At 40.3% G+C, this 24,798-nt stretch overlaps 1 protein-coding gene across 7 annotated transcripts in view; it reads left to right on the plus strand.

The window, feature by feature from the left end:
- The first annotated feature begins 288 nt into the window (after positions 1–288).
- Mxd (MAX dimerization protein) overlaps positions 289–24,798 on the plus strand; it is a 376,159-nt gene continuing 351,649 nt past the window's right edge. Inside the window, exons 1-4 of one of the 7 annotated variants that reach the window (XM_031988932.2) lie at positions 289–429; positions 2,362–3,555; positions 17,157–17,250; positions 18,397–18,426. In XM_031988932.2, the coding sequence (XP_031844792.1) occupies positions 3,501–3,555; positions 17,157–17,250; positions 18,397–18,426 (179 nt within the window). In that variant the 5' untranslated portion in view covers positions 289–429; positions 2,362–3,500. Of the gene's footprint in view, positions 430–505; positions 529–588; positions 613–677; positions 703–870; positions 962–986; positions 1,355–2,361; positions 3,556–17,156; positions 17,251–18,396; positions 18,427–24,798 lie in introns of those variants that run through there. The other 6 variants (XM_031988934.2, XM_031988936.2, XM_076373377.1 and 3 more) reach the window with 6 other exon arrangements.

A 24,798-nucleotide genomic window follows, 5' to 3' on the forward strand; every position in this document is an offset into this window, starting at 1 on the left:
ATTCGGATGTACCTAATTCTTCAAGTTTCATGCATCATACAGAACGAAGGGAATACATAGTCCTGGAATATCGTGCATGAAAAGCACACGCACGATAGCGTGCAAGAGAGTGAGGCGAGGAACACGGCCAGCTGTTTGTTTTGTTTTCGGGCATGAGATTCACGTGACACCACCGGTGCTGGTGGCGGCTCGTACGGCAGCCCCGTGTTGTCCGCGGCCATTGGCGGAGGTAGTGCACTCGCGCACCGACTGGCCAATCAGCGTGCACGTAAGAAACGACGCCTGATGCTTCGACGGTGCAGAGACGTTTGACATCGATAAATGCGTGAGAGTGCTCGCGAAGTGCGGAGGTATCAGGCTGTCGCTCGCTCGTCGGCTTGTCGTAGTCGTCGTCGTCGTCGTCGGGGGCTCGTGGGCTCGTCGTCGTCGGTCAGTTTGGAGCCTTCTTTCCTTTGTTCTGACTAGCCCCCCCTTTTTTCTACCCGCGAAAACCTGTGTAGGAGCAGTGTTAGGCAGTGCCGATTCACAGTGACCGTCTTTCTTTACGTCGTCGCTCAGCTGCGCCTACTTTCGTGTGCGAGCGAACGTATCCGGCGTGCCAAATGTCACTAGGTGGACGATAGGGTCGAAATACACTCGGTCCTTCTACGTCATCCACACGCACGCTCGCGTTCGACGGTGCATGTACACAAGAGGCGAGAGGTACCACATCCACATTAGAGAGAAAAAGAGTTGTCGGGAACGTACGGAAATGTTTCAAGTACGCGGCATACACTTGTGATTCTTAAGATTCGTTTCGCGTATTGCGTGTCGTTTCTCTTTCTCTCTCGTCCTTCCTCCCTCTCACTCTCCCTCTATCTTCCCCTTTCTCTCTCTCTCTCCCTCTCTGTGGTACTGTAACCGCGGAACGTTCCACGCACAGTCAACGTGTGTGCACCGACCGTGTTGCAGTTGTTTTCTCGTATGGGAATCAGCACTCGATATACCGCCGATCGCATACGAGCATTTTTACTCGCGTCGCGCGTGTGCGTGGGCGTGTTTGTGCGGTGTGACGTGCATGTGTACTTAAAATCGCTCGCAGTCCGGTCGGGAACGGAACCAAGGGAGCGCCTTTCTGTGTTCTCCTGGTCGTGAACGGGAAACCAACCAGCACAAAGCGAGCTGCACGATCGGCCGCGCTCGCGATTAGAGTTTCTAGGAGATCTGCCGCGTGTTGTCCCGCCTGTGACAACGTACGTTTTCTCTGACGAGCAAATTGCGGTTTTATTGGCGAACGACTTTGTGCCCCGCTTCGCGTGCGTGTGCTCGCCTCGTTCCGTTGCTACCGCCAAGTATCGGTACACCGTGATGCGTGGTGCGTTTGATGGGTATCGTTGACCGCGGGACGAGTTGACCGAGTTAAAGAATATCTAGCTCGAAAACATCCATTCGCATCTGAGTACAATTCACTCTTGACCCCTGCATGGGAAAACTGTTAGGTTGCGTTTCATTTTAGCTTTTGGAAGACGTTTCAGATTTCAGCTCCCAACGATTATCTTAGAAGCCGTTCATATTAAACCTAACGTGGAGATTCATGCGTTCCGTCAAAAATCAAATTCGAATGGACCCAAGCGTCATCGCTTGAGAAGCCACCATAGAGTCGTCCGCCTTCCGGGGATTAACGTTTTATTTGCACCTATCGTCCGATTCGCGCGACACTCGAGCCGGGATCAGTCACGGTGAAGATTCGATTACGGTCGGTCGCGGTAGCTCGCGTGGCAGTTTGAAATATCGCGACGTCTAGATCCGTTTTCTCCTGTTCCACGGCTGCACTCGGCAAGATCTACGCGTTCAAGGTCGCCGCAGAGAACAAGTAGCCGGCACGTAAAGCGGTCGCATGCTCACATGCACGGTGCACACCGTCCGCGATACCCGCGTCCTGACCAGAAAATAATAGTTCGTCGGGCGTGCGCGCGCGCGCGCGTGTGTGCGGCCGCGAGCGAGTTGAACCGACCGCGGCGATCGAGGTCAGGTTCTCTTTCACGTACGTTCGGCTCGTCCGCGATAAATTACCGGCGACACGCGTAATCTCAACCCCTTCGACTCGCCTAGCGACTTCGCTGTAGCGCCTCTTTCCAATTGTACCGTTCGCGTTCGTTCGACTCTCCCTCCGTCCCCGTTTCGCGTTTTCTCCGACGCTCCGCCTTTCTCTCTCTGTCCCCGTCTGTCCCGCGTGCGGTATCGTTCGCGGAACACGCTCCTCTGTTCGCTCGCACGCGACTCCGTGTAAGGAAGTGTAGAGCAGCGGCGCGTCGTATTCTTGCCCCGTACTCCATGGCCGTTTCGATATTCCTTCACGTGCTTTTTGATGTGATCCTACAGTGAATGTTGTGAAACGAAGGTGAAGAAAGAAGAGAACCGACGAAGTCAGGCTTGTAAGCTGGAAAAAAGGGAAAAGAGAGGCCAAGAGAAACAGAGGAAAAGAGAGAGAGAGAGAGAAAGAGAGAGAGAGAGAGAGCGAGAGAGAGAGAGATAAATAAATAAGAGAACACAAGGAAAATACGAACAAAGAGGAAGAAACTAAGAAGAAGAGCAAGGAACAAGTGGAAACGTCGTCACCGGGACAAAAGCGAAGAGACCAAACTACGCACATACACACGACACACGCACACGCACACACACACGGACACACACAACGAAGGAATACGAAAGAGAGACACGGGTGAATCCGCGAAGAGAAGCTCGCGCAAGGGACGTACGCGAACAGGCTACACGGACGGAGAAAGTTGTTGAACTCTCGTGGAACGCGTTTGCGGAGAGAGGAAAAGAGGTATACGCCGAGAAACAGGAGCGACGTTCGAGGGAAACGAAAAAAGACGGTTCTTGATGTCTATCGCGGTCGGAGAGGCCTGGCCGTCGATCCGCCGTCCGCGAATCTAGTGCCCGTCCGAGAAATCGGGCTGCCCAGCCTCTCTCTCTCTCTCGCGCGCGCGTGAGTGACTGTGCGTGCGTGTGCGTGTGTGTTCGCGCGCGCGCGTGCGTACCCGACCCGTACCGTCCGTCCGTACGTCCCCGTACGTACGTGTGTGCGTGTGCGTGTGTGTGTTGTTACGTGCACCTCTCGGGGCGAACGCAGCCAGCGAGGCGCGCGGACGGACGAGAAAAGGAGTAAGAAGTGGCGGCGGTGGAAGAGGAGGAAGAGAAGAGAAAGGAGGAGTGAAGAGGAGAGGCGGGTGAAACAGGCGGCGGCCGGACAGAGAAAAGTTCGAGAAGCAGCAGCAGCAGCGGCGGCGGCGGCGGTGGCACCACCAACCGACAACAATAACAACAATAACAACAACAACAACAGCGACACGCGTATCGCGGCACCGCCGCGCTGAATACGGGGCCGTTCGTGCGCGTTTCCGAACACTTATCGCGTCGTGTGCCGACCCGCCGCGCGCGCGGTCTCAGTGCCGGGGGATCGTTGGGAAAGAAGGTAGTGAACCGAAGCCGCCAGAATTACGCCAAACCGGGGAAATATGAGCATTGCTGCCCTACTACAGGCCGCCGAGTATATTGAACGAAGGGAAAGAGGTGAGTACACGCGAGCACGCGGATTTCCCTTTTTCCTTCCTATTTTTTTCTCGTTCTCTTTTCCCCTCCCCACCGTGGGAACGTTATCGAGCACCGACCGGTGCATCGTGGGCAATTATGACGTTTTAGCCGGTTAAAATTCAAAGCAACTATATGTCGAATTTTGTTGACAACATATGGTTATGTACGCGTAATAATGCATAATGATAATCAATTATAAAGTGTATGATAAATAAATAAATATTAAATATTTTTAACTATATATGCACATATAAGAAATTGTATGTTCATATTGAGTGTGTTATATTATATATCATGTAGTAAATAATAATAATACAATAGGTACTAACATATAATAACAATCAATTACATATTACATGACAGCCTGATAAATATTAATTATATTCGTGCATAATATATATATATATGTACACAAATTTTTCGCGTTGTGGAACAGAAAAAATGGCAGAATAAATATAAGGGAAACATGCTTTTTGTATAGCAAACACAAACATTTTCCAAATCTGATGACGCTTAAAAACTCAACAAAGTACCAGCGCTTATGAGTGCACGAATAAAAAAAACTATTGCTATCTCATTCCTCACACATTAAAGTATCTTAGGGAACGAAAATTGTACAATCTACATAAAATTTTTAAAATTGACTTGTAGCCAGCTGAAACGGCAAAATCGTCCACTGTGCAGTGCACTTAAGTACGTGGACGCGCGCGCACCGTGTCATTGGCACATGGCAACGAACGTGCGTGAGCCGTCGTTGGATCTTGGAAACGCGACCTTTGTTATTACGCCTTTGCACAGTTCGTTTATTCGTGATTTCTTTTTCTCTCTTCTCTCCGATGGTTATAGTCCACCTGAACGAACTAGACTGGGATTCTCCGGCGTGCCTCATGACACGCTGGTTCTAGGACTCGCGAATCCGCTCTTGGTACCATCTAGGGAACTCGAATCTTTTTTTTCTCTCCGGCTAGCTTGACGGTACATTTTGGAACGAACCGCGTGACCTTCCTCGGTAATACGGCGTGACGTAACACAGCGTACGCCGCGTCGCTGCACGCCCGTTTTTCGAGGCACGCCGGTAAACATCGGCGAATATATGCGTCTGTTGTTTTTTCCACCGCGTTGCGTGTCGTTGTGCGCGTAGGTCGGCCCACCGCGTCGCGGCATAAGGCAGTGTGCACATGAGCGACACGATCCTTCTGCGATGTCGCAACGGTGACGCTGTGCGATTTTGGGAGAATAGAATAGGTTTTCTTAAGGTCGGTACACAATATCGGTCTTTTATCGTGCTGGTGTCTGAATCGGTGCCCGTGGGTACGTTAGTGACACTACTCTCATAAAAAGGTACCCTCTTCATACCTGCTTCTACCTGTTTCTATTGAACACTATATAGAACTGCTCACAGGCAGTCTCGGGCAGTTCTTTGAGTAGAGATAGTGGGGGAACGTTGTTTTCGAGTTATTAGCGTGAGGGGAGTATAGTATTGCTCGCGAGAACCTCGGGACGGCACACAGACAAGAGGGGTTTCTCGCTGGGGATTTTGTTTATGGTTTTTGATTGGTTAAGTCTAACATGTGGACTAATAGCAAATCAGTATTGAAAATGAGATGAGAAAAGAAGAAAGCTGACCAATGAGATCCGCATTCCTTTTAGCGGTCTTCTCGTGAACAACGCGAAGTTAGACAACTCCGTGCTACGGTTCGATCAAATATTCTTCAGTTTATAATGTACGTGTTTTATGGTATGAATCCCAGTTCGTTCTCGGCTCCATCTTCCTCTATTTTCCTTCATCAGAAACAACAGACGAGAAAAGAATGATGAGTCTTCTTTTCGCGAGACAGAAGAACTTTGTTTCTCCGTTACTCCGAAACAGTTGGCGCTGCGATATTTTCCCGCGAGTCGTTCGTGTGCATTTGACATAATACGCGCGCACCGGTGCGCGAGGAGCGTTAACGATGATCTCATTTTATCACTCCACTTATAATACTGCTGCGCGGTACGTATATACCCGATGCTGCGCGGTTGCCTTCGCGTGTCCGCGCTGAATCGCGCGTTATCTCTCGTCCCTCGTCGTTTCTTTTGCATTTCACGGCCCGGTCGGCCTCCCGATCGTTTCTGTCTATTTGTCTCTTACGGCTGCCATGCGAGCCCGGCACGTGCGCGCGCATTCTCCAGAAAAATTCGACCGCTAATGGCATTTTAATTGAGCTCGCCATTATCCGCCATATTTGGATAAACACTTTGGCAATTAGATTTCCCATAAATACGCTTGGGAATGCCGCGGGCCCGATTAAACGGGAATTACGGTGACTCGGGGATTTGTTGAATTACCCGGTGAAATTGTAGTTTTCTGTTGCTCTCGGGTAAATTCTGTTGTAGAAGTATTAAGATTGGTTGATACGAGGTATAAACAGGCGGATGTTGGGTTTAGGATTTTTCGGCGTGGACGGATTTGTGAGTCACTGTGTAGATACTCATCTTTGTGTTTTATTCTTGGCCATTTTCTTGGTCTTTCCTCGATATCATCAGACACTTGAACGTTAGTGTTGACTATGTACCAAATTATTGAAAATGTTGTGAGGAAGTTTGTAGCGAAACTATTTTTGAGTTTTTGATGGGATTGGGGTACTGTATGGTACCATTGTTTCATGCTGGTCCAATGGATCTTAGAAAGTATCAGATGTAGCAAAATTATTTCTAGAATGTCTAAGATATTCTTGGAAGACTGCTTACTTGTTGCATAAGTTTTATTTTAGTATTCAGTTGAAAAATGCTGTTCTTTAAGCGAGAAATGTTTTTTTCTGATCGATTTAGTACAAGTCTTCTATATCCAGATAATAAGTACATTTGGTATCTAAATATTAATATGCTGATTAGATAGTAGGGTGCGTAACTAGTAGTACAATCAGAGAATAGATTATGTTCGTGTTCGTATTTATAAATTCTCCCAGTATCACATAAATGTTGAATCAATTGCGAGAAAGACTATTTTAAAATTCAATGAAATGTAGTACAGGAAAACGCTCATATAAATATACTACAAGGGGCTGAATTGTATATTCTGTAGAGTGGGAAATATTTTCAACAAATCCTACAGTAATAAAGTTTATTGTACGCGAATATTCCGTTCCATTGTGTGCTCTCGAACATCCAACGCAATAAATACAAGCACGTGTAAAAATATTAGCCAATTTTCTCGAGAACATATAAAAAACATTTTGTACTATACTTTCAATCTATTTTCCCATGTAAAAGCATTCTTTTCCAGTTAGATCAATACTTACGTAACACTATATATTCTCAATTTATCTTTAACATATACCTTATATATAATACATTACTAATATATTACTGTAACACCAGAACTACCGAGCGTTTAATACGATTGACATGTAATCCCTATAAAAATTGTAATAATAGATTATTTTCACTTTCTTCAGACATTCCTTCTAGTAATTAAATGAAACTATTTTCAACATCATTTCGAATATCCAATACTTTAATTGTATCAATAATTATCAATAATCGCGGAATCAAAAAGCCGAGTCATTTCGACTGGTACGGTAGTTCTACTGTTAATACATTCTCAACATATCAAGTTTCACCCATTATCACAATTACCATCCTAAAATATTACATTCCATAAACATACACACAAACTTTAGCGACGCACACTGCCAAACATGCACCACCGCAACCCCCAAGGCAAACACCCCCTAAATTTCAATAAACCCCGAGATTTACAATTCCGTTAAACTTTCTGCAAAAGAATTCGGTCGCTTTTCAACGAGCCTATGTATTTCCACGGTCGACAATCCGCGTTTTCAAATATCGCCGGGCGCAAGGAGCGTGACGTAAATAACCAAAATACACGGATCACAATAAACGTAGTCGCTGTTTGCATTTTTCCACGGATACTGCGCTTCGCTTTCGAATAGCTACCGCTCGAGATTTACGGTGCCGTAATTCTTCTTTCCTGTTTCTTTTAAGAATCCACGTATACTCTGGGCGAAAGCGAGAGGCGCGAGCTTGAACACGCGCGCGCGTGCCCGCGTCACGTGCACATGTTCGACCGAACACCCCGAGAACGGCTTCTTTGTTTCGCTCCTCCCGCCACCCTCCATTACGCGGATCGATCTCTCCTCGTGGTTTAAGCTCGCATCACGCGACTAGAGAGAGGGATGTTTCATGTGGCCGCGTTGAACGAGCACACGGGACCCGACCCGACTCGAGCCGAGTCGTCCGGCCGAGCCCCAGAAAAGGAGCTTTCCGCGTCGGTTTATTGGCCGCCCGTCCGAGAAGAACGGGCCGAAGGGGGAATCACGGCGAATCGTCGATCGAACATTAACTGTTATTGCCCGAAGATACGCGAGATAAGGCTGTTACGTTATATTAATTGGCCTATTTGGCACCGGGCTCCCTCAAAAACGCTTCCGAGCGATACGACCGCGCGTAAAAGGAGCGCTTATTAGCGGAAACCGTGGCCGCTTATATAACCTTCGGGAGCTGCGATCAGCGCATGGGCCAACTTGTGTATACACTCAGCCCTCGATTTACGCGGCACATTTTTACGCGAGTCTCTGTTTTATTTTGTAAATTAGAACGATATTTATGTGGTAGGTTTTATGGGCGATTTGAATTTATTAATACTGAAATGTACTTTTGTTTGCTGGGATGGTATTGTTACTTTTTTGTTAACCAGTTAACTGTGAAAATTTGTTTGAGAAATCTCGCATTGTGGGCTCAATAAAATTAAATACTTGTGGGTACTTGTCAAACGCAGGACAAATGAATCTATAGTATATTCTAACGAATAATTACAGCGGAACGGAGAAGAATTACACATTTATCTGAAGAAATCAATGATTTATCGTAGAGAAAATTAGTACCATTTTGCGTTTTAAGATGACGTGTATACTCGCCGAACGCAGTTAACTGTTCAAGCTCATTGACTAAATTGATTAACTTCAGTTTTCGAATTTTAGACAAATTTTAGACCTTATATCTTCTTATTGTTTCGATTCGTATTTTTGAGAAAATTTGTACGATGATCTTAGAGTATTTAAATGAAACTCGTGGTTTGAAGCAAAAGTAAGGTAGATGAGAAATTGCTCCATAACCTGAAGCATATTCTATATTCCCATATTAAGTATCGAGTTATCTGAGCTCCGAACAGTATTAGAATAATTACTGAACATCACAAGGTTTTTTTAATAATTTGTTTATTTATGACGGAACGATTGAAGTGATATTAATATTTAACTTGTGATACTGTAGGATAATGATAGAGTTGGATTGTGAAAAATATTGTCATATGAAATAGCATAGATCCGTAGATAAAGGGGAATATTTCTGTGGCATGAAAAAGTTACATTACAGTTTGCTTTTGTCGCAACATGTAGAAATGGAAATAACAGGAATAACAAGAAACTGAAGTGAAATTGCAAAGGGACATGCAACGAGAAGTGAAATAAAGAAAATAGATTTACACGGTTCGAATTGATATTTCTATCTAAATGGGTTCTGTATCTATTTATAGATCTAGATCATTACGAAGGGTTTTGGCTAAATTACAGGCTCTAATAATAATCGTATCAGTGACATTGAATCTGATAAAATAAGCATAGATAATGAATATATTATTACGGGGGTAGTAAAGATTCGATTTGATTAATATAGAGCGAGGAATAAACAATATCTTATAGTTTTACCTTGAATATTTATCAACTATTAACTCAGTTGTTTGTAAACGTGTTTTCTATTACAAACTAGAACTTTACATAATCAGTTAAAGAAAATAGAATAGTTCTGTATTTTTTAGTCTTCAAAATGCCAATTAAAATTAAAATAAATACAATTGAATTCAGATCGGTTACAATTTTTACAACTCTGTAGGAAAGCATTACGTATCAAATACACATAATAATTAACGAATAACGATGAAAATTATAAACATTGCGTATTCAAATAATTCACAATTATTTATTAAGTCATCATTCCGCTAACTTTAGAAAATTATTCATTCTAAACAATAAAAATAATACCCAACTTTGTTGAAAACTCCACCCAGCTGACGAATTTACTTGTATCTGATTACGGTGCAGCTGACAATCAAATATTCGAATAATTCGCACTTAATTATTAAAAAAAATATATATATTCTAACACCATGTCACGAGTTTCCGAAGATAGTTGCCAGTGGCCCCGTTAATCGGCTTTGACTCCGTGATCGCAGCTCGCTCAATAACCGTGTGTTAAACTACTTGCCCGACCGGCATTAGCGAATTTCGTCGCGCCGCAACAGAGTTACGCGCCGTGTGTTCGCGATGAATGCATCTCGACGAATGAAATTGTCCGTATGCGCGAGACTTCGAGGAAAGGTCGTGCTCTCGTTGCGGGTTACCCTTTCGCGCATTCTCCCGACGGTCTCGCGGTGAATTGCTCCGTTGACGATTCACGGAGAGGACGAGTTTTCGATTCCCCATTCATTTGCATGGCAACCGAAGCAGCCCATAAGACGCTAGACGCAGGGAAAAAATCGAGGATTGACGACTAGTGGTTGTTAGAGAGAGGAAAATAGGAGAATAATGAATGGTTCGACATTAACCGTACCGCGAATCGGTCAAATGATCGGCCTTAACCCTTTGCCTTATGATTACTTTCTCAACTCCGATTGAGACGACTGCGTCGTTATTAATAATTTATTGGATATGGAGAAAAATTGTAGGCATGTTCTATGTCTATGTTTGTTCTTAAGTATTGATGAAATTGAAATTGATAACTGAAAAATAATATTCAATTTGAAAATTGTAGGAGTTTTCTATATGTGTTTGCTGTAAAGTATAGTTATTTGTAACAAAAGAATAATAAAATTATGGATGATGCGAGAGCACGTGTCGAGGAGTTTGATGGTTTTTAACCCCTTACCCTATGATTTATTTCTCCACTATGATTGATATAACTCATAGTTAAGCATAACAATTGCAAAAGAATACTATTTACTTCGAATTCGAATGAATCGAGTAATATTTATGTTTGTCAAATCATGGCGAAAATCTTCACCACGATTCTGACACGTTGATGTTATAAGGCAAGGATTTTACCTATTAATTGTGAAATTTGGTTTCAAAAATCTCTCGTTTTGTACGCAATAAAATAAAAAAATTAAGTGTGTACTCGTCAAATACAGGACGAATACATTTAGGGTATATTTTAATGGAGAACTGAAGCAAACAAAGAAGAATTACATGTTTATGTGAAAAATAAAGTATTCATTGTTGAAAGAATTAGTATTATTTCCAGGTTGAAGATGACGTGTATACCCCTAAAACGCAGTTAACTGTTTAAAATTTGATTTCAAATTTTGTGTTTTCTCTTTCGTTTATTTAAGTTTGCATCAATTTCTATTATCGTTCGATTAATCTGTTTTTCAGGTTTTGTGTTTGCTTCTGTGTCTATTAAGTGTAAATGTTTGTACTCCTGTCGTTGTTGTTCCTTCGTTTTTCATAAAATCTCTTAAGCTTCATTGTCGATTATCGGAGTAATTTTTTGCAAGAAGGTTTTTGTGAATTGTGCATAATTATTTCTTGAATCGTTTATTGAAAACTGGATATACTGGATTCATGAAACGCATCAATTTTATACATATTAAATTTTATGAACAATATTTGATAAATTTGATAAATTATTCTTACTGATGCAATGACATGTATCCTAATTGCTACATATTAATGAATAAATAGCCGATGGAATAAGAATATATTCGAACAGTTATTTATTCTTTGTTCGAAATGCATTTACTGTCTATTATATTTACATCCTGCGAGTTGCAGTTTTTATACATGATTATATAATCTCTTTCTTACTCGATTTTACAATTAATTTCATTAATTTCTCTTAAGGTTCAATCTGAAAACTCATATAAATTACTCGTAACTACATAATCTTCCGTTAGTGAAATCAATTATTCGAATGAATATACATGAATAGTTCGAATAGATAACACGCTTTACTCTAAACAGCGAATAATTATTATCCGCTTGAATCGTTCATCTATTAACGCTAAACGTACCGACACTTTGCATATACTTATTCCTACTGCACCCAGTCAGATAACTGGTTATAAAGTAAAGATAAACAAATTGCAAGATAAATGCTTCTTAATGGAAGCAAAAGCAATAGGAAACATAAAAATTAAAAAATTGATTAATCGGACAATATAGAAATTGCTATAGAGTTAAACGAATGAAGGAAAACTCAGAATTTTCGATCAATTTTGAAAACCGGTCATCTAATCGCTTCCGGTACGTTTATAGTGTTAAAAATTCATTCGCTCAATTATCATAACACATTGAATGACATGGAGGTCACCGGTGACCTCCAACCAGATCTAGTTACTATAGTTCACTTAATTAAACGATGGTTATTTGAAAACATTTCTGTATTATAAATAATGCTATTTAATGCAGTGACATTCAGCTAGATGAACATGCAACAATAATAATGCAATTCAATTAAAGGATTTAATATTATATTTTTCCATTCTGTGTATATCACTCAATGAAACCGTGCGACATTCGACATGTTAAATACATCTATTCAAGCAATTTTAATGCAAAGCGTAGGTACTGATAAATTATGAATCGGACTAAATAGACAACAAAGTGTGTGAATCATTAAACACATACAAATTGTAAAAGATAAAGCATGCGAGCACGGTATCCTAAGACTGTGAGCTGTAAAATACACAAAAATAAATCATGAAGTAAATCGTAAATCCAGAGCACGCGGGCGCAACTGAGGAATCACAGAACACAGGAGTCACGAATCACAAAACAAATAGATCCGGATCATAAGTCACAGAACACGCGAACGCCGGTGATAAATAGTGAAACACAGAAATACGAAACGCAAATCCAGTGCGTGCAAAGATAAGGCTGAGAAATCACAAAATGGTTCGCGAGTCCCGCGACGAACAAGTTGACATATGCAAATCGGGAAAAGTCGCAGAAATGCGCGAATACCAGATCGCAGAGCTCACGGTCACATGACTCAGGAATCGCGTGGTAAACGCCTAAAAGTCAGAAAACGGGTTAGCGGATAACGATCGATGCAAATCGACAGTTGCGAACCGTGACACATGCAAATCGGGAATCATGACCGCAATGTATGCAAATCAATAATCAGCCGTAACTACACCGGTAAAAAGAGATGATATTTGAAAAATGAAGGCATGAGTCACAAACGTCACGCGTCACGTATTGGTACCTTATACATATTGCATGCGGCGCATATCTACAAAGCGCACTCTTTTTTGTTTCTAATTCGTTTCAAGTTCGAGTCTTCGACTGTTTTTTTCTAACCCGATGCGCTCGTACTTCACTAATTCAGACATCAAATGGTCGACCGGCAGAAAAACTTCACACGTGTTTCGCTGCTTAATAAAAGGATACGCAGTCTAGTGAAAAAAATGCACGTGACCATTAACGAGCGAGCCGCACACGATGCATAGCGTAATACGTTTTGTTGCTACTCCGATAGAACGGAACGTTTTGATTCTTCGGTTTCATTTTACCGTAATTTAACTGAAATATTTCAGGCGGAAGAATTAATTAACATTGGAGCCTTCAAATTGCTTAAAAACAGTTATAAGAAAAATGATGTCGAATCATAATATTTAGTAGCATAAGTAATGAAATAATCGTACATCTTAAGAATTATGATGCTAAACCGTTAATAACTAATTTTAACATCACTTGTTTTTATGATGAAGGATTGAGTGATATATAAAACGTTAAAAATTCTCGGTCAACGTATTAATTATCGTTTTTATTGATCAAACCTGGATTGAAATATAATCAATATATAAAAAGTTAGTAACTAAAAGAGTCAATATTGTATAAATATTGTATTAAATCATTAATTAATGGTTTACAATTATTTAGAAACAAAAGAAGGAACTTTAACGCTAGAACTACCGCACTCGTCAAAATAACGCGTTTCAGTGTTTTTATATCGCAATTATTGATATATCAAAAGCTTAAATATCCCAAATGATTTGAAAAATGAACAGTTTCACTTTAATACTATAATCAGTATACGACAAAATCGAAAACAAATCTATTCTTACAATTTTTATAAGGACTACGTATGAACCGTATTAAACGCTCGTTTGCTCAAGTATTAAAACTGAATAATTGCCAATCCGACAAACTGTTGAAATTACTTTCACGTTCACCGTAAATGTCTTCAAAGACTCTTGATATTAAACCGAGCAAAACACTTGCCCTCCGCGAGGTTTCCCGTTCCGACGAATCAAAATGTAAATCGTAGTTCAGACGATCGGTCAATTAACGCGCTTAATGTTACGGAATCAAGTACATTGTTGACTTCTTCCGAGAATCCCCTCAAGTTCAACGATTTTGATCTTTCATCGAAACCGTTTCGCGGAGTAGCAAACCGCGTCGGTGCGGGGCTCTAGGTAATAATTTAGCGTCAACGAGGTGAAGAAGGCGAGGGGCTGGGTGGGGCGAACGAAGAGGGGAAAAAACGACACGATTACTATTCTTTTCAGTCAGTGCCTTTGTTCCAAGGTTCCCACGCGTAGACTGGTTTCCTGTTTTGTTCAAATTTTTGGAAATGGTCTCCAGGGCAACCCTCTCTATCCTGGTTTCTAAAAAAAAAACGAGTTCCATAAGGTACCTTTGCTCTTCTCTCTCCTTCTCCCTCTTTCTATCTCCCTTTCTTTCTCTATGAGTAAGTTTGGCGCGCTATTCACGATGCGAATTTCTCTTTTGCATGACGCGAGTGCGGCCTTATGGTCATGGCATGCGAGCGAGACGCTTTTCTTCTTTCACGAGGACAGATGGTCGATGTCGCGGGCGCGCGTGTTCTTTTTCACTGGCTGCCATTAAGCCTGTTGTACGATGATGAGGATCGGAGACCGTAGGCTCGCCAAAGGAGGCATTTATAATTTACACCACTCGTTATGGTGACTGGTCTTGCCCCGGTGTGTCTGCTCCGGATATTTTTCTTTCTCTCTCTTTTTTTCTTTTTTCTTTTTATCTATCTTTCCTTCTCCCTCCCTCTCTCTCTCTCTTCGTCTTTCTGTTTCGTTCTTTTTTTTTGCCACGTGTCCTTCCACCCCGTTTCTTCCTTCCACTTACGTAATTTCAGTCACTCGATCGATGCCGGAAAGGTGGAATTGTCCCGGAGTTCCCCGGTAATTGCATTTTTCGTCAAATCGAAAGGGAGTAGAACTTTTTAGAGGGGAAACGCTGAATAGTACGCGTAACTAGATTCTGCGTGGTTACTGGAATTGTTTATTTCTCGGGGACGAGGATTCGTGAAATTTCGATCGAATGGTGCGAATCACCTTCGTTTTTATGAGAAGTCTCTGTGATTTCGTTAAGTTATTCTTCTTAATTCATCGCTGTTGGAATCGATTACTGTACGCGTTGAAAGTAAATAATTGATACATGAATAAAGTCTTTTAAGCTGAGGAATTGAATTGTTTGGAATTATTTATTTATCAGTCATCATTCGTATAGAGAGAATAAAAGACAACTATTATACTTTAGAGTGAGAGATATACAAATTTGATTGAATATTTAGAAAATTATTAGAGTTAAAACGTATTCATAACGAATACTGACTGAACAGTCAAATTGACTTTGAATTTTCTTTACAGAAATTCCAATACTGCTGCTGTTGAGAAGCAGACTTGATTTACAATTCAGTCTATTGCTAAATCAATTCTTGTAGTAATTTCTCATAGAATTATCTCTTATCTTTTCAAGAACTTTACCAAGAAGTAATCCGGAATTTTTACCTCTCTGGTATTTCTAGTGTTAAGCGGGCATCATATAATCGAAAAACCAGACGAGAACAAATGAAAACCAACCAATTAAACATTCCCTTCGCTAGTGGTCTTTTCTAAGACACCTAACGCTCTCTATGAAATCGTTGAACGCGGACGCATTACCGATGCGTTGCGTTCCCTTGTCAATGTTCGTCACCGGTCCCAAAGCGAGCGAGTAGAGAAATCGTCGCCGTTTTTCAATGGTTAATCCCGTTCTGTTCGGATCCACGGGAGAGAACGTAAATTCATAATCCGACCTCGGTGCGCCGTGAACAAAGAGACTCGAAAATTGGCGAAAGGCGGCGGACTCGTATCTCTTGGCCAGCGTTACTCAATCGTCGATCCCTGAGCAGGAAGTGCCCTTCCCTCCTCCCGTTGCTCACCCTTCCTCGGTTGTACCAGGCCACTCTACATTGTTACGTTCTCGAATTTATTTGACTTGGGGGGGATCGGTTCGCTCGACCGGCGTGGATCTCTCCTCTCGTTCGCCGGTACGGCGTTAACTGAAATCGTAACATAAATCCCGCTCTTTTCGAGCGCGGATCGTCGAAGCCGGCGCGAAGCGGTGTTTGCGCGGCGCTTTAATGCCGCAGTAAGTTACGCTCGCAAGACAGAACGTGACTTTATTCCGCCACGTCGCCGGCCTCGTGTACGCGCTTAACGAGCACGAGTTCGCGAGTCATGTACGCCGCGTCGCGGTTTTTTCGCGGGATCCACCTCCGTTTCCATTCGGTATCCTCGCCAAGTCGAATGTATATATGATACACACCTATAGACGGATATATACAGGGTGACCCATTTAAATGTAGTCGAGTAGCTTTGGAACTGTGTACCGATAATGCGCTGGGAACGTGTCGGAACGTTTGGTTTTTAATCCCTTGCTCTACGATTTGTTTTTCATGATCGATACAACTAGTTTGATGTTAATAATTTATTGGAATGAAAGAACAATTCTGGGAGTCTTCTTTGTATGTGTTTACTGTAAAGTATAGTTATTGGTAAGAGGGATAATAAAATTGTAGATGACGTGGAAGAACGTGACGGAATGTTTGGTGGTTTTTAAAATCTTGCTCTATGATTTATTTCTCAACTATAATCGATACGACTACTTTCTAGGAGTATTTTATGTATGTGTTTGTTGTAAAGTATAATTATTGATAACAAAAGAATAACGTTTAATTTGAAGTCACAAGAATTGAGTAATATTTATGTTGGTTACATTCTGTTTGAAATCTTCACCAGCAGTCTGACGCGTTATTATGAGGCAAGAGAGTAAGAGTATGCTCTCTGGTATGAGTAACTTTTTTGTGTACGATGTAAGGAATCTATGAAGGTTAATTTTGCACTTCTTTTATGGAATTTTTAATGCACTAGTCGATGTTACTGATTATTCTCTTTGCAAAAATACTAAGATATTTACAGCGAAAAATCAGTGGTTTACGAGATATCTTAATTCTAATTTTAAATGATGATACAGGCAGCGTTTACTATAGCTATCTTTTTAAGTATTGGTTATATTTAAATGGTCCACTATTTTCTAATGTTGAAACCATCAAACTTTTATCTAACACAGTTTTTGCATCTTCAATAGTTTCGAAGATATTGCGCGTTTGTTGAAATGGGTCACCCTATACGTGCATCCTTTCTATTTCTCAATATTTTCCTTTGATTTTATTTTTCTGTTCTTCTCTTTTTGCCACTGACGATTGGTTCGTCATTGCAGAAGCTGAACATGGCTACGCTTCGACGATGCCGATGCCCGATGATATGCGGACGGTCACAAAAAGGCCAAAGACGAAAAAATCCCAGGGCAGCAGGTTGGTATCGCTTATCTTTTTATCTATTTATAGATAGAATATTCATTAATGGTTTTTAATGTGTCTCTAAAGATCATTAACCCCTTATAGATGAGTTTTATTAAAAGTTTTATATGTTTTCTCTATGGACAACTGAATTATACATCGTTGTTGTAAATACAAAATCGAAGAAAATGTTATATACCACCTTTCTTGTGTTTTAATAATTATATTATTCGTTTGTAACTTCCAATTGTAAATATCTAAATTTGAAATCGCCAATATTTTCCCAATAGTTAAATTATATTTTCCCAAAGGGTTAAAAGATGATATAAGAATTAAATTAAAATCAGAATTGAAGTAAAACATATTTAATAACAGAATTTCATTGCATTTTATATCAATTATAAATGAATGAATTTTATTACTCAGTTTTAAATTGTTGATTATTAAACTGTAACTTAATATCAAAATTCGTTTAGTCATGTTTGGAAAAGATACACAGGTATTTACTTTTCATTGAATGTTATTTCATTGAAACATTATAATCCTTGAAACGTTAAAGAATTTTGTTTTGAACAATGCATGTTACACGCTTTCATTGTTTCAGTTACCTTTGCAGAATTATTTTCAGAATTCGTTTGGCCGCAAGTACACCGGAAAATTCAATAGGTCCGTTCCAACTCGATAAATGTTCACCGCGTTTTACAATTCGTATTTTTTTCCTTCGCATTCTACATGTCAAGTGTAGAACACAAGTGACTTGACAATTCCGCATTCAACTGCTATTTCAGTTACAATTTGACCACTCCCGAATCGATTTGTTTCACGCAGTAACCAGGATACGCGAGCGTGTAAATTGTCGCAATATGTGAAATAAAAAAAAACAATGTACTAGATTAAACACACATCTAAACAATCGAACAATCGTTTGATCGTGTTTGTGTTCGCAAAGCGTGTTGAATTCAATTCGAAAGAAAAAACTGGCCTTTCTTTGTAGTATCATTTTGTATCATTCTTTCGTACGTTGCTATTGATTTTAAATTTAATTTTACTTCGCTTGTGAGTTTGCAGCGCGGTTGATAACATTTTAAACTCCTTTTTTATCGTCAACTATAAAAGGATTCATAAGCTCGAAAATTAATAAAAATATTTGTCCATTTCCAGGACTACTCATAACGAGTTGGAGAAAAATAGGTGAGTGCTCAATTTTTTTCATTAGTGCAATAATATTGCTCAATTATTATTAATTTTTTAATTCTGACGTACTTGGATACAAGCATTTACCGAGTAAGTTAATAACTTATATGTTCAGTTAAAATTAAGATAAACTTGGAGCAAATTGAATTTTACGCGATAATATAACAAACGTAACATGACAAACTATCGATACGAAAGTACAGTTCATACTTCCTTCGCTTTGTTGTATATTATAGGTATGAGAAATATGCAAGTCATATTACATTTATGTTTCATTGAAAACAGTGACGTAAAGAATAACCATTGAAGACGGCGTTACAAACAGTACCATCGTCGTGTGTCAGCAAGCTATTATCTGACCACAAAAATACCAATTTTAAAACTAACTTTTCCCTGTAAAAATTCGGAGGAAGTGATTCTTACAGAAATTAATATTTTCTAATAATAAGTGGATAATCATTTCTTACAAAAGGAAGAACTTACATTTTTGTTATTGTAAAACGGATTACTAATTTACCTTTTTATATTGTTTCATTTATTCGTTAACTCACAGAAACTAATAATTCATTTCATCAAGCAAACCGTGTAAGCAGATCACGTAAAAATGAAAATTTGATTAAATCTATAATTTAATTAACATTTTATTTACCGTACAATTATCAAATAACAATTTAATAATAATTAAATCATGTTACCCACAATGATTTGTTAAATCAGCATTTCAATTGTTATTCCGACTGAAAAGTTAATCAAGAAATTCTCGCTTGTTGATTATGAATCTCCAATAAACCGTTTAATAACTGCTGATGGATAATATGTTAACCTCTTGCCGTACGATTTATTCCTCAACTATGATCGACGCAACTACTTCGTCATTAATAATTTATTAAGAAAAAGAACAAAATTATAGGTATATTCTATATCAGTCTTTGCTTCAAAGTATAATCCATATAATCGATAACAGGAGAATAATATTTAATTTGAATTCAAATGAACCGAGTAATATTCATGCTGGTTAAATCCTATTTAACACTAAAACTGCCAGACAGGTCAAACTGAACCACTTCAGAATTTTTATTTAGCAAATATTCAAATCATGAAGGTGTTTTTGCAAAATATTTTATATAATGAAAATTTGTGCATTCGTACCAATACAAAACTAGTAGATCCTTCAAATCTCAAGAAACGTTATTCTAATTTCTATAAAAAATTGAAAATAACTCACTCCAATAGCTCTGTAGTTTTAGTATTACAATCTTTGCACGTCTGACACGTTATTGTAAGTCATGTGTACATCATACTAGAAATGACAATACAAATTTGTTATACTTTACTTGTCGTACTTTAAAAAGTACCATATTTTAAAAGATTATAAATATTAAATCTTATTATAATAAAAATAAATCAAATAAATATAGAACGTCGAATTCAACCGCTATAAATTACTTTAATTCATTTCCTTAAAAATAAATACAAGTTCACCCCCAACAACATTGAAAATAAATCGAGTGCAAAGGGTTAACATACAGCATTTATGCATTACAAAATTACAAACTCCGTGATCAATTATTCATTATCCCTGTCGTACCCCGTTATCCAAAGAGAAATGACCCATTGACCAATGAGCGACCACGGAATCGGGTCCATTGCTCTTTATAATCGCGTTGCCAGTCCCAGACGTCGCGACTGTAGAGAGGGAAACCGAACGCTGTAGTTGAAAGCCCATTTAACGGAGGTGACGAGACACGGTTCGCAGCTTCTCTATTTTTTCTCTCACCCTGACAAATGATGGTCCCCGGTTAGGCACGGTGTGTTAAATTGGAAGCAATTTACGGTTATCTCGCGTCGTTGTTCGCAATGTAGAAAGGACCCCGGCCCGTTAATTAACATGCGTGATACGTGTGATTAGACCGGGACCCTTTTATACATCGGGGGTCAGGAAAGTTCGAAATGGAGCGGAACAATGGCCGACGAGACGCTCGGTGGAACAGGTTTCCAAGGGTGCCTGCACTAACCCCGATTGTCGACGTGATTTATAAGTCGCGACCCGCTGCTGTTCTTATCCCTCCTTCCTCGGAGTGCATGAAAGAGAAACGGTTCACTAGATCGTAACGCGGGGGCGGCGGAAAATTTCGCCGCTCTCTCCTGGTCATTCATAACCCCGGGACAGGATGATACTGAAAGTCTATTCGCGGGGGACGTCTAAACAGTTAATAGATTTCGGTGATCCAAATTGTCCGGGATGTCTGCATATTTATGGCAGAGGCTATTTCCGGTGATTAGGTTAGTGGGTATTCATATTTTGCGAATGAAGGATTCTGGTTGGAAGGACAATTCGAGGAACTTGAAACTAGCGATGATGTGTATTTGATGATAAAAATAGAGATGGGGGTAGTTTTTATTTAATATCCTGTATGTGGATGTTGAATTTATGAGTAATTGTTCAGATCTGAAGAATTTTAATTTTAGTAATTGTTTGGATATTTTATTATAATAAATATTTTATACTTGATATTGCGAATTTTGAAGGGATGAAAGCAATTATTGAAGTTAGGGTTGATAAATATGTTTCATTTAATACTTCAGAAATTCTTGGCGGTCGTAGAATTTTTAAGTGCACAGGCTTTGGATATTTTTAAGAGAAGAATTTCTGCGTGTAAGTAGATTAAGAAAAATAGTAGCAAGATATTTTTATATCTTGTCATTAATCTTGTCATTATGTGTTATATCGATGTCATTTCATCGTTGTAATAAATATTATGCAAATTTAATGCCGATGGGTTTAAAATCATTAAACGAACTTTAGTAGCTAAATGAATTTTTGTATAAAATAAGAAGGGTAAAATAGGAAACATTAAAAACATGGAAACTAAAATAGTTGTGCACGTGAAAGAAATGGAAAAAGATTTTTCTATCATATTTTTACAAATATTTTACTGCAGAGTGCTAGCCTTCGCAGTGAAATGATAATGGTAAATTTCGAATAGAATTTCGAGTAATTTTCATCTCCGTTGATGGTGTTCGCGTAAAGGTGTCTACATTATTAGAATATAAATTACCGCTATGCAATACGCGATTAATTCAGCGGAAATTACAATATGATGTGCGACGCAGCTCTGTATGAGAAAGTAGGTTGTGACGTAATGTCCCCGCAGGTATAGTGATGGCGGTACGATGTAATGTAACGGGAGGTATAATATTAGAAGCTCATATTTCGCCTGAAAATAAGAGATAAAAAATGGTCACATTATTCGTGATATCATGCTACAGTCATTTTATTAATGATACGGTGATTAGGTGTCGAAATTGAAGAAAAAAATGTTACCAAATCGAGTTTCAGACTGTTACGCCACTTACTTAAAATTAATCTTCAAATCATCCTCCCAAATTTTGTTTTTATTCTCCAACGAATATTCGTTTCCTTAATTTATTTCGTTGACGTGATTTGTTTGTTATCAGAGTAGAGTCGTTCCACCATAAGCCTTCATCGCAAATATCGTTGTTTGTTTCATAACAAATATATCAAAGATTTTCTTGGCAGGAATTAAGTTTAACTGCATAAGCAATAAACTTTCTCATGAATTGGAAATGACCCAGCTCCGCCTTTTATTTGACAGGCATTCCTCTTCCCGACAGTTAATCTTTGCGTTAGGACATCGCTCACTCGGTAACATCAATCTTTCCGTGCACCCAGATATATTGTTACAAAACTGGGATTATATAATAATAATACAAAACGAGTCACTTAAAACAATCATCCATAATATTTCCATTGCTTTCAACGGCACGAAACAATTTACAAAGAAAAATATTCGTTTCATTGATACTAGGTCTAGAATTCAGAAGATTTTCTTTTAAAATCACATTTTCCAAGATTCTCAAGTTCTCTCTATATAAAAGGGTATGCTGTATCCTTAAAACTGTATCATTGTAGCTAAATGTCCAATTGTCCACTTTGAAGAGGTGAAAACACCTTTCAAAGAGTTGAAAGTATATTTTTTACAATATCTCTAAAACTAGGGGGTGTACGAAAAAATTGTTTTTTAAATTGTTCACCTCGAAATGAACAATTTAGATTTCTTCCACATACCGTTTCAGAGATATTGTAAAAAGTATACTTTCAATCCTCAAATTTTCAAAGTTGTTTTCACCCTCCAAGAATGTTGACCAGTAAGAAAAAATACAAGCCGAATATTGTCTCAAGAACTACGTCCCACATCAGTTTCATCTAAATCTTCGTGTACTGGCTGAAAAGGCCCTTGTTAGCAACCATACAAACAAACTAACACCCAAAACCGAAACCCACACTGCAATCCGCAAGTAACCCTCACATTCCTAGATTTCCCGTAGCAAGTATCTCTATCACAAGGAGTTAAATTTCCAAAGTTCGCCCTCTAAACAGAAACCCGACCCTCGTCGCGCAGACACTTAGCAAATCCGTGGCGATCATTCAAACGCTGAATTCGCGGGTCCAAGTGAACCAAAGACGCCACCGACGACCGTATCCGTATCGTCCGTCTCGGATTAGAACCGTGGCAGCGCGAGGCGTGCGAGTCAGCTCGGAACTCCGTCAGCCCGTCGGAATCAAAGGGGGAGCAAACATTGGAAACAGTCGAAGTTAGCCGACAAAGAGGAAGGAACAGTTTAAGGGATAGCGTCCATTAGCCCAATCGAGCATCCTGAGCCCGTCGAAATTTCGGAGGGGGTGGTCTTTGGGGGTGAGTTTGGATCGGCGCGCATCGATTCGGATCAAAGGGAACATTTGATCCTGTAATCCGCGTGGCCCCGTCCTCCCGAGCGCGTAGCGGCAGGATCGTGGGCTAGGGTCGACCCTGTCGGCGGTTCGTTATCGACAAAGACGCGAAATTCACGTTTCATTTGCGAATTTATTTTTACACGGGCTCCTGGACGGCCGGTGTAAAAAGCGAGCCTGTGTGCGCGACCGATCCAAAGGTTAGCGATGCGTGTTTCGTCGCTGCTAACGGATTCGTAGGCTGGCCGGGTACGTTCGTCCGCCTCGTTCGGGGCAGCCAGCCAGAGCACCGGCATGAAACCGTGAGGGGCGGAAATGTGCATAAACGTAAAAAAAACCGGAGGCTTTGTTAGTCGCTTGTACACCTTTTTGCCGCGCGCACGCTACGAACAGCCCGGAGAACGAGAACTCCGGCATGGTAAAGCGCAGACAGAGCGCACGCGGGACAGCACACGGGGACCCCGGGGGTTGGGGTGGTTCGTTCGACGGGGGATCGGAAGGGGGTAGAGAAAGAAGAGAAACGGGGAGAGAGAATCGTGGGGAGAGAGCCTATCGATTTTTTTTGTCCCCAAGCGACGAAACTATGGCCGGGGTGGCGGACGAGGGGGAGGTTCGGTGCGTGGCACAGAAACGGCCGATGTAAAAGCCCACGGCGAGCCGCCCCGTTACACCACGCGTAGTTGCGTTACATAACGCGAAACACAGCCACCGGACTTTCTCGGAATCCGTGGCACACGAGACGTATCCCCGCGGCTCCCGCATCGTTTAATTGTTTCCATTCGTCGGCCGTCGCGTCGGTGGTTCTGAAACCGTGGCGGGAAATACGGTTTTCTTTGTTTCCTTCGAGAAGAGTATGAACGCTGTTTTGGCCCCTTTGCGAATCACTGGTTTTGTACGCTGTGGTTGGAGTATTGAGAGGGTTAGCTGTGTTTAGACGGTTTCAGAGGTGTTGGCATTTCGTTAATGGAATAGAATAGTTTGTTTTTTGACGGAAAGGACGTGAATTGTTGTTGCTATGTTGTTTGATGATTGGAGATGATTAGAATGACTTATTTGCAGGTTTTCATAGGAATTAGAAGAATACGTTTCTTGAGATTCGAATGGTCTCCTAGTTTTGTATCTACAAATACAAATTTAATTGCAAATCTTTCGCAAGCACGTCTTCATGATTTGAATACTTGCGAAATAAAAATTCTGAAGTGAGTCAATTTGACCTGTCCGGTAGTTTTAGTGTTAATTAACGGTATTCAGTGAAAGTGCCTTTGTGACTCAGGAATTTCGCTATGTTAAGGGTTAATTATTTCGCGTTTGCCTTTTTCTAAGTAATATTTATGTTCTCTTCCGTCGACCGAATTTATCAACTGAAAACAATCTTGAAATTAGAATTTTTCTTGTAGATAAAATAATTCTCAAAGTAGTCGATTAAACTTTTCTACCTTCAGCTGTAAAAACAGTTTCCAGTGTTTCGAAATACTGTTCAACGATGATATCGTCAAGTGTCCGTCCCTGTGCGAAGTTTCAACGAAACCGATGAGTATCATTTGGCGATGGCCCTTTACCAGGTGGTTAATTAAAATTCAGTCCCGCGAGACGCCATAAATATTCGTGAAATCAGC

The sequence above is a fragment of the Nomia melanderi genome, chromosome 13 (assembly GCF_051020985.1).
Source record: "Nomia melanderi isolate GNS246 chromosome 13, iyNomMela1, whole genome shotgun sequence".
NCBI classification, from domain to species: domain Eukaryota; kingdom Metazoa; phylum Arthropoda; class Insecta; order Hymenoptera; family Halictidae; genus Nomia; species Nomia melanderi.